The sequence below is a fragment of the Symsagittifera roscoffensis genome, chromosome 10 (assembly GCF_963678635.1).
Source record: "Symsagittifera roscoffensis chromosome 10, txSymRosc1.1, whole genome shotgun sequence".
Classification (NCBI taxonomy): Eukaryota; Metazoa; Xenacoelomorpha; order Acoela; family Convolutidae; genus Symsagittifera; species Symsagittifera roscoffensis.
Genome location: NC_087071.1, coordinates 16,378,677 through 16,390,983, shown reverse-complemented (window position 1 = coordinate 16,390,983; position 12,307 = coordinate 16,378,677). Strand labels below are relative to the sequence as shown.

General features: G+C 31.7%; 1 protein-coding gene across 1 annotated transcript in view; it reads right to left on the bottom strand.

Annotated features, from left to right (window-relative positions):
- LOC134854992 (neurofibromin-like) overlaps window positions 1–12,307 on the bottom strand; it is a 214,012-nt gene that overhangs the window by 79,516 nt on the left and 122,189 nt on the right. The window contains exon 18 of the mRNA XM_063871372.1: window positions 981–1,104. Within this exon, the coding sequence (XP_063727442.1) occupies window positions 981–1,104 (124 nt within the window). The remainder of the gene's footprint in view (window positions 1–980; window positions 1,105–12,307) is intronic.

The following is a 12,307-nucleotide window of genomic DNA, read 5'->3' as shown; positions in this document are numbered from 1 at the left end:
CGTAGTTTGAAAATATCTCGTAGTACTTCATATAGCATGTGTGGAGATGATTAAAAAAAAATTATAAATTAAATTTTTCCATTTTAGTGCAAATTTCATCATTTTAAATTTAACTCTATTCAATAGACATTAAAAGGCAATCGGAACATTTAGGGAGTCGCCTTGATACGAGCAGTCTTGTTTTTCTTTTCAACCCAAGTTGCACGAAAAAGCTATTACTAATTGAGCCTTTGGCTCCTTGTTTACTAGTGGCAATTTCTATTGTCGATACTTTTTTTTAAGTAAACAAAACAATAAATTTTCCACCGTAATTTTACCGTAATAATTTCCACCGTAATTTTCCACCGAGAAAATAAATTTAAAATAATTATATTTTCAAGCTTTAAACTCATACCAAAAATTGTACGTTTATAAGGCATCAGCTTGTCGCGAAGCTTCAGCAGGTTTCGCAGTGATTTTTCTATGCAGAATTAACACTTAATCGATAATACAATTTTTTTGCTTTCTTAAAAAACGTATATTGAAATTTAAAGTATATGCGAATTATCTCCTGAAGTCCCAAAAAAAAGCCTAGCCCAATTAAACAATTCAGTCGGCAATGTTGGAAAATAATATAATTCGACTATGACTAAAAAGGCTTGCTAGCCTATCAAAAATCCTGAACTCAAATCGGTTCATGTTCCTTAATTGAATCGCGCGGAGCACCGTATCCCGTATTTGGAAAGCGCAAAGAACACCGTAACTGGAAACCCGAAATAACAGTCATGATAATATGATCACAGTGAAAGGCACCAAATAGATACTATTTGAACTGTATGCACCATAATTATATACCAAATACTTCTTTTTCGCTGCAGAAGTTAATACTGAATTTTCTCGTTTAAAATCAGTTGCAGCGGAATCAAAATGCGAAGGAATTTGGAAATCGGAAAAAACCATCGGGATAACTTGAAGTTATCAGAAGAAAATAATTTTCTCACCTGCACATTTGCGTGAGTTGACACTTCGATTCTCTTCAGCAGTGCCCATATCTTCTTCTGTAAAACCAGTCTGGTCTGAAGCACTCCTTGTGATCCTATCTTGCTCAACTCCTCGTAGATGGCCCTAAACATGATTAGTAAATTTTCCTTCACCAAAAAAACCGCATTTTTTCAATGAATTTTCTTATTTTGTCCATTTAATTTAAATAAATAACTATTAAATAAATTTCATATAACAAATAATGATATATTTGGAACCTGATCTAAACTACATTTTATGATTGGATAAATTAAATGTTTTACCAATGTAAAGTATTTAATATTAACCAATCATGATCCATCTAACTAACAACCCACTTATTTGTAAGTGCTGAAGTTACTTGTAATTTCAGCACCAGAGAGATTTGAATTTAACTTAGAAATTAGTTGGACTCTCCCGAGCACTTCAGCAGCCGCAATAAACCAGTATACCCTAGATCTATTGAGCCTAGCAGAGACTAGTTAAACAACCTGAGACTAGATAGTATAAGAGTAAGATTAGGATCGGTATTAGACTAAGAAGTTGCACGAATCTATCCGGCCGAAAATAAGATAGCGTGACGAGCAGACGGTGTACCCTATCCGAAATTACTCTATGAGTTACACTTCGGTCCTAACTCATCTGGTGCGACCATAAGTCTCGAACAAGACCTTACTAGATTAGAATTAACCAAAAATAGATTAGAAATTAGACAAAAACATTTACAAAATGTTATACGACAATAATTTAATTGAAATGTCTCTCCGACTCAATAGATCAGAGCCAATATTCCGAACCATAACAGAACTACCCGGAATTGGAAGAAGACCTCGAACCAAAGACGACATACGACAAAGTAGAAACTTGCCGTATAGTTATATGATAGTTCGGCAAAAGCCAGAACAAACTTTTATATTTCGAATATTACTTGCAATGAATTTAGATTTCCATTTGCAAACATAAAACCTTGAAGTTACTCTTCAAAATCATTTCAGGCGCTAAACAAAATTAATATTATACAATAACGATTGATAAAAAGATCTAAGATCGTTTTCCTAAAACTCTGCAGTAATATACAAAACATGTTTGAAAAATATTTATTGGAAAATAAAAATAAAAATTAGTAGCATGACAATAAATGGTTAGTAATCATAAATCATCCTGTTGTTCCAGCTTCATCACCTAAAACATAACAGCAATCATCAACTCACTAATATCATCAAAACACTAAATTTTTCCTTTACACAAATTTAAAACTTTATCAAAATTTAAAGTCACTTAATTTTAAAACCAGATCATCAAGGCTTATCCTTGGATCTTAAATCATTTTCTACTTAATTAAATTTTAAATTTGATCATCAAGGCTTATCCTTGGATCAAACAGAACAACTTTGTTCTCCCCCACCCACTTAATTAGTGTCTAACGACCTCAAACGTCGATTCACTACCCAACCCTTTCTAAAGACCCAAGACTAATAGAAATTTTTGAACAAAACTAATCATTCAAATTAGGATAAAAAGTGAAGAACTTCGGTTATTCATCCTTCACTTGACCCCCCCCCCCCCCTCTTACCAGACCCAGGATAAATCTTAGACTTAGTAAGTTTAAAATAGTATCTAACGAACTACTCGCGTTCTAATTATACCTGAACCTTGTGGATCGATTTACTATTCTCCAACCCTTGAACACAATCACTACCCCTAAGTAAGATTAAGTAAGTTAACACCTTAGCTTATACTAGTCACGAGAAAGTAAAAATCATTCTTCGGAATCGATATACTTTTCTCTCCAACCCTGAACAAATAGACCCAGGTTAAGCTAACCGAAAAATCGTAAGAACTAACAGTTTAAGAAAATAGAAATCATTTAACAACCTTTGCATCCGTCATTCTAAACCTTATGTCATTTAAAAACCTAGGAAATAAACAAACAATCATTTTACACAATTGTGAAATAGATAACAAAAAATACGACCTTGTAATCACACCTCATACACAAACAGTTGGATACATTCGAACAAAACGACAAACACTAAAGAGGAAAATAATAACTAAACAAAGACAAATAACACGAAAAAGATTTTCAAAAAATCGAAACGCATTTTCAGAATCAGAAACCAATAGTTTAGACGAACTTTACAAACTAAAAGAATCAATAGATAAAAATTGCCCACTTCACGATCAATTATATTTTTCTGACTCAGAAACAACTTCAAATTCATCACAAAGAGGAAAAAGAAGAATAAAAAAACAGTATAAACACAAACCAGTACATTTATACAATTGGAATCAACCAATTCGACACATTAATAATTACATATTAACAGTCATCGAACGAAAAAATGAGTTCAACACACACCCCAGGTGACGAAACTCCAGATGATGATGAAATCTTTCCCTTTATAGTAAACGCAGATACTGATAGAGGACAACACATATTTTGTCAAAATTTACTCGTAAATTTATTTGAACCCGGAATCAGTCCATGTAAAACAGAGTTCCCCGATGTAAAAATCAAAAGACAAATCATAGATCACTATCTAAAAGATATATGCAACATAACACAACAGTATGGAATCTACTCTATAGAATTCACCTCCCCAAACCACAATAATAGAACATATACTATTCAAACAGACGATCTTGATTTAGAATTTTCGAAAGTTTTTTCAGAATATATAAAAAGCATCCAATACCATAACTCACAAAGAGCAAACTCCATATTCACCAATGAAGTTTTCGCAATAATATATAGTTATATTTCGATATTAGAAAATGAACTTCCATTAACAAATGTCTCACCGACAGAAACATCTAAACACTTAAGAGTACGACATGAAATCACACTACTCTCTAGTTATTTAAACATCATTAAAGAAAATTTCACGAAAGACGACGTTTCACAACATACCAAACACGATTTACAAAAAATTTTAGCATGGTTCATAATAGATTATTTCACACACAATATTGATTTAATTGCACAAGCAAGAAAAAATTTTAGACCCCAAAATTCGAACGATGATACCGCTATCACAGAACAATCAGATTATGTTTGGGACCCCGAATGGTCTCATCCCGCATTTATAAGCTTTCCACAATCAATCTCAAGTCAAGCAATAGGTACAATATCTTACATAAGAGATTATGTAAGAGTAATACCATTAACAATTGATGCAACTCCATTAAACTATAATACATTTTTACCCGATACACAAAATAATAGTTTAAACTCTACAGTCATACACAATGAAAACCTCAATTAGGAATCTTACTCAACAAGATATCCAGACACCATCACACTTCATAAATGAAGAAATTGTACACACAACAACTACACAACAAAGTATTTCACCAATACGCCCAAATTTAACAACACCAAGAAATACAAATCCTTCACAAACACAGGTAACCTTACAATCAACCGTTAAACCTTCGGTTGCCCCTAAATATTCACATATGGATTACCAAACATACAGACCCATGACAATACCATCAAAAACACGCAAAACATTCACTAGAAACAACTTTGCAGACCATAATTATAATTATACACATCCATCAAAAACAAATTACCAACCACAAAGGAATTTTAACCAATATACAAAACCTCGAAACTGGGATAACCCAACAGCCCAATATAATTCCAAAAATTTTCAACCAAATCCTCCACAGGATCGCAGTGAAAATTACCCATTTTTTCAACAAAATAAAAATAAAAAACAGACATCTTATCAAATGGATTATTTATCCTCAGATGATGATTTCTTACAACCAGATATATTTGCACCAAATACTCAAGAATATCGTAGACAAGGAATACAGAGAACACATACAAATCATAGAAATTTTTCTCCACAACCAATAGATGCACATAATCAACAACCAATTCAACAACAAAATCTAATTAATACACAATCTTCTCAACCAATTCAACAACAAAATCCAATGACTGCACACTCGTATCAACCATCACAAATGCAAAATGAAATACCACTCCCATATTATCTTCAACAACATGAAATAACAAGAAACCAACTTTCAAATTTTTCTCAAATGCCAAATGCAGCAGAATCATTACAAATGACAATGAATCCATACCTTATGGGTGGATCATCAATAACATCAAACAAACCTTTAATGGTTTTCACAGGAACAGACCCTGAATACTCTGTAGAAGATTATTTAAATGCAGTAACAGCAAATTTGATTTTAAATATAGGACCTGAACCAATTAATACGCCACTACATCAAAACTGGATACATCGACGCACAGCGTTGATACAAACAACCTTAGATGGCGCAGCCCAAAAATGGTTTTCAGTACTACCTCTAGAAATAAAATCAAACTGGAAAAGATTTACACAAGAATTTTCAAAAATGTTTGACTCCGAAAGAAACAAACAACAACAAAGAGTTTTATGTAATGAAATTCGCAGATTACCAAACGAAACCATCAAGCAAATAGCAGTACGAATCGAAACACTAGTTCGAAAAGCATATTCACTAAATACACATGACTATAAAAACACAAAGATGACAGAAATCTTAATGATGACCTTAACACCACAATTAAGGAAAATAGCAATAAAAAAGAGAGCATCTCATCCTTCTTCAATTCGAGAACCCGATTTAGATTTTCGAAAACTAGTAGACAAACTAGAACAAGCAGAAATCACGATGAAACTAGAAGAAACGGAAAATCTGAAATTACAATACGTTAACAAAATTGAAACGACTTCCACTAATATTAATAATATACAGGAATCAGAAACAGACCTCGTTGAAAAAATCACTGAAATACTCAATATTTATGAAAAGAACCCAAACTTCAAAGGCAAACCATCTTTCAAAAAATGGTGTAATTATTGCCGACGATACGGACATAGTATTTCCGAATGTAGACAAAAACAGCAAGATAGTCAAAATAAACCTCAAAAATACAAAGAACCAAATAAATCATTCTATCAATACATGAAAAAAGATCAAAATCTACCAAACAAAAATGTATACAGCAACAACAGTTCAGGAAAGCCACTTCCGAACAATACAAGTTATACAAGAAATCAATCCCCATATAACTCAAGTTATAGAGGAAGATCACCAGAACGAAGAAATACACAAAATTCATCACAAAATCACTACAATAGACCAAATAGTAGAAATAACTACTCCAGATCAAATTCAAATACACAACGATTTGTTTCTAGATCTAATTCCCAATCAAGAAATAACTACTATCCAAACAACCAATCACGAAATTCATCATACAATAGGAATAGAAACTACTCCTATAATCGAAATAGAAGTTATTCAAACAACCGAAACCAGAATTATCCGAACAATCGATCAAGGAATAACTCATATAATAGATCGAACTATAACAGACCAAACAATAACTACCAAAACAGATCGCGAAATAATTCACAAAATCGACACCCAAGTTATAATAATCGTTACAGAAATTATTCCCAATCACCACATAGGAATAATAATAACTATAATAATTCTAATAATCGTCATAGAAGTAATACACCTAAACATCAAAGGCAAATCAATCAAGTACAATCTAACCCAGAAATAACATCAGACCCTCCAGGTATTGATGACACAGTAACTGATGCGTTACAACTCAATCAAATAAACTGTACATCATCAGATTCAGAAAGTGATACTGAAAACACTCTTGCTATCAATATGATAAAAGTCGAAAATGACTATGAATCTGTCATATATGAACAACCCTTTCCATCACACATATATGAAAATCAATCAGAATTTCTTCAAAATCATTACACTACACCCATAAATTCCACACCAACAACGCAAGAAACAAATGCAAAAAATACTACAGAACAACCCAATCAAAATGTCAAAACAAAATGCTTGAATACAAACCACATCTACCAAAATATACAAAAAGAACAACCCAAAGAAAAAATTTGGACAATACCATTTCTCTTAGAAAGCCCAAGAAATAAAGAATTTCAACCACCAGACCTTGAAATAGATTTTTTAATTGATTCAGGAGCAGAATCAAACATAATAAACATCCCCACATGGAATGAAATAAAATCCTTACACCCAAAGCTAACACCTCTTGAAACCTCCAGCAAACTAGCAACAGCACAAGGATCAACACTGATAAACTACGGAAAAATCCAATTATTTCTCCTCCCTACCAGAACAATGGAGCAAAGCAAAATTTTAAATAAGCCATTTAAACAAATATTCCATATCACTGATATTAAATATAATATCATTGGAATACCATTTATTTCGAAGTATATACCAACAATTAACATCCTAAATAGTAAAATATTAATCAAAGATAAATATACAAAAACAAAAGAAACATCCCTAACATTTTTTCAAAGATTAAATAAACAACCACCATTCTTTTCAAAATTCTATCCAATATATAACCAACAAAGAAAACACCTGAAACCACTATCAGGAAACATCTATAATTTTTCAATCAAACAAGTTCACCAATATGATAAAGAACAAAACAAACAAAAATTTTATATGTCAGATTTTGAATTCAAACCTATTCATAAATTTTTCAAAATCACAATCTCTTCAATAAAATATTTAAAAAATTCGAATTCAGATATTATTTCCTTACATGTTTATAACAACACACCTTACCAAGTAACATTACCTTTAGGACTTTTAGGATATTGTGAAACCAACGCTACAATATCACCAATACACGAAAAAGCCTATCGCGTAAATAATATACTCCAATTACTAGATATTTGCCAATCTACAATTCTTAATGAAGAATTATCTATAAATAATATAATAAGTAACGAAAACAGAAATACGGATTATTTCACAAAAACTCCATATTTCAAACCTACATTCAATATAAGTAACTACACAGAGGACCAACAGAAATTTTTAACAATGTTTAATTTCCAACATTCACAAATAACACAAGACGAATTTGAAAAATTAGCCAAACAGCTAATAAAATATTCATCAGTCTATGCAACATCAAAATTCGATGTTGGCAAAATCAGTTCATCACTACATCTCCCATTAAAACCAGACGCAGTTTTCAAAAAACAGAGAGCAAGTAAAGTACCAATTCACTTACATGATAAAGTAAACAGATTACTCGATATTTTAGAACAGTACAATATCATATCACCAGTTAATAAAGAAGAACAACCAAAAGGCAACACATTCATCAACCCCGTTATCATTCTAGCCAAAGGAGAATCATTAAAAATCGTTCTCGATGCTAGATACCTCAATTCACTTATAGACGAATCAAAATGTAATTGGCCCATTGAACCAATACAAGTTATTTTAACAAAAATAAACGGCAAATACTTTACAACCGCCGATATGAATAGTGCATACAATCAAATGCCACTAGATGAACAATCACGACGTTTAACACAATTTGTTATCGGAAACCAACAATATGAATTTAACCGTTTATTCTATGGAATATCCATAGGACCAGCAGCATTTTCAGCTTTTATGAGCAAAATTTTTAGACCACTAATACTCAAGAAAAACGCAATCACCTATTTAGACGATGTTTTTATGCAATCACAAACAAAAGACGAAATGTTCAATGTTTTAGAAAAATATCACCAAATACTTCAGAACGAAAATCTGAAGGCCGCCCCCGATAAATCACAATTCTTTTTGACAAGAGTTAAATTCTTAGGACATAACATCGAAAGAAAAACAATCACTCCACTGAAATCACGCATTGACGCTATTCAAAAACTTCAACCACCAACAAATAAAAAGAAAAACCAAGAATTCCTTGGAATGTTAAACTTTTTAAGTAAATATGTTTATAAAATGCAATTATATCTACGACCATTTTATAACATCCTTAGACAACAAAATAATTTTGAATGGAACACAGAACATCAAACACGATTTGAAGAAATAAAGAAACTTTTAACTGAACAAATTTCAAACACAATTCCAGACTCAAATCAACCATTTTATGCAATGTGCGATGCTTCGAACTTTGGCATCGGCGCAGCACTATTACAATCACATAATGGTACAAATAAAATGAACTTGATATCAGCAAATTCTCGATTATTCACTCAAGCAGAGCTACGACTCTCAACTCTAATGAGAGAATGTACAGCCATAATATATACACTGACAGAATATGAATTTCTGATACTTGGATCAAAACATCCAACAGTTCTATTCACAGACCATAAACCAATCATCTTTCTCTTCACACAGAAATCTAACCCAAACCACCGAGTTTACAGATTTCAACTAATTCTAATGAAATTTCCAAACTTACATATAGTTTGGACTGCAGGAAAAAATCTTGCATTACCAGACACCTTAAGTCGAAATACACCACCTGAATTACTTACACGAAAAACAACAGTTGAAATACCCAAAAATATAAAATTCTACCTTGCAGAAAACGAAACATCACCCCGATTAGAATGCAAATATGCAGTAAAAACTGATATTGAACAATCACAAATAAATAATTTACAACATTTCCCACTTTATTTAGATTGTCAAAATAATCATTATGAAGTTGATTTACTTGGAACATCAACCTTCAAACCAATCCCATATTCTCAATGGATAAAAAATAACACTCAACAAAAACGAACAAAACAACACCTGCCTAAGAAAGACCATTTTCCACTAATTGAAAAAGAAGATTTAACTGATAAAATAAATTTATCAGGACCACAAACAAATGATTCAAAATACACAATAAATCAAGTTTTTGACCTTCACGACCCACTTGATACAATACCCTTATCTACATTAGAAATCGAAAACATTTTTCTCCCCCCAACAGAAACAATTACAATTTCAACACTGAAACAATATCAAAACCTTGACCCAGTAATTCGACAACTGAAATCATGGCACAAATATAAAACTAAACCTATCAAAGCAGATTCAACCATTTTAGGAAATAAAACACTCCTCCGATATTTTCGAAAATTCAATAATACAACAATTAACGAAAACACAGACCTTCTAGAATACAAATTAAATGAATCTACAGTTCCATGTCTCCCTTTAAGTATGATTCTTATAGCTTTTAATATTTCACATACACAAAATATTAAAGGACACTCTGGATCAGAGAAAACATATTCAAATTTTATACAAAATTTTTACTTCCCAAATGCACCAAATTGGATAAAAGTACTATGCAATGATTGTATAGTATGTCAACTGAATAAACCTTACCCAAATCAAAAACAAATAGCACAAAAACAAGATTTTAAAGGACAAAGTTTGTACTTTAATCACCGTATCTCATTTGATACTAAAGGACCAATTTCACCCTCATCAGAAGGAAACTCCTACATTATGGTAATTGTTGACGCATTCACACACTATGTAGCACTTAACCCAGTACCACATTGTAATGCTTATTACGCATATACAACACTTTATGAACACTGGATAGCAAAATTTGGACTACCAGAAATTTTAGTTACAGACAATGGTACAGAATTCATAAATAATGAAATAATAACACTATGTCATTTATATAACATTAAACACAAACCACGTACATCTCATGCACCTTGGACAAACGGCTTAGTCGAAGGTATGAACCGTTCACTACAAGAATATCTTAGATGTATCATCAATGGAAATGATACAAAATATACCGAATGGTTAGCAGATGTAAAATTATTTCCCTTAGCATATAATTCACAAATTACGACAACTTTAGGAATGTCACCATATGAAATGGTTTTTAACCAAAAGCCACGCAAACCAATAATGTTTACAGCAAATTCTCATAAAAACGCACAAGGTTATTGTCAACCAAATAAAGACTCAATTTGTTATAACCTCCCATTACATACGCACGATGAAGATCATTTTCATCACCCACAAATTCTTAAATTAGCCTCCGGTACACACACCGAATGGATTTTAAATAGAGATAAGAAACACAATGAAATTTACCAAAAAATAACGAAAAAGTTATTACAAAGACAAAACATAAATGAACAAATCAATTCACGCTTTACACCAGCTTCCGATTTAAAAATTGGAACATTTGTTTTAATACCTAATTTTAATACTCAAAAAGGAATTTCTAAAAAATTACAACCCCTCCGAAAAGGACCCTACCAAATAATTGCAAAACCCACTGATGTCACATATAAAATTACCGACTCAAACAAAAAAGAAATCGTTCAACATCGAAACAACCTATTACCTTATTACCCAAAAGAATACGCACTCCGCGAATTAACTCAATTATATTCTTTCACAGGATTAAAAATCATTCAAAATGAACCACATCTGAAAAACACAGAACAAAATGATAACCCCACCGAAAATCAAAACACAAAACCAACCGCCACCAAAAACAATACACAAAACCATAAAGAATCTCCAAAAACAAGAAAAAATAGAAAAATGACAGAACAAATAATACCCCAAGAAGAAATAGACAAATCAGAACATAGAAAAACAACAAGACTCCGAAATCAACCACGTAAAAACTACAAAATGTTCATCCCCCAATCTAAAATATTAAAGAAAGTAGAATTTAAAAAGTAATTTTAAGATTTTACACTTCACAATCTTGAAACATCCGTAACATTTTTCATTTCATTTTTTCAAAAAAACATGCTCACAAGTACGCAATAATTCTAGTTCAAAATAGACCAATAGGATTCATCCAATCCGCCACTTTCTCTAACTCAAACTAAGATCAATTAGACGAATAATCTAGAACTCCAGGCACATCTCTAACTATAACTTTACAACCTCCAGGTCAAAAATAAGCAAACCACTCCAACTTGACAGCTAAAATAAATATCACCATAATACCGTACCCCTCCCTTATCTAATAACCCAAAGATCAACAATATTTCCCCAACTCAGACCACGAATACCCCCAAAACAAATTTGATAACTTAGCCTAAAGTAACAAAATGAAGATTTTAATTAGCCTAAAGAACAAAAATCTCACCATACCCCGGATCATTTGACAAACAAAAATAAAGAAAAAGACGACCTCCCAGTCGCCATGAAAATTGCCCCCAACAATTTTTTACAAAACTCAACCCACTTGTCAAAAAACTAATAAATAATTCGACCACACTAGAAAATCGCCTCAAACAGCAAAAAATATTCGACCAAGAGATCATTTCTTAAATGCTTTTCTCTCAAACAGTCGCTCAAATACTTATAAATTTTAAACATTTTTTTTCAATACTTGAAGCTTTTATAATATTTCTTTTTGATATACTTGAATCTTTTCTAATAATCTTAATCATTTTTTGTAACATTTTTTTAATTTTCT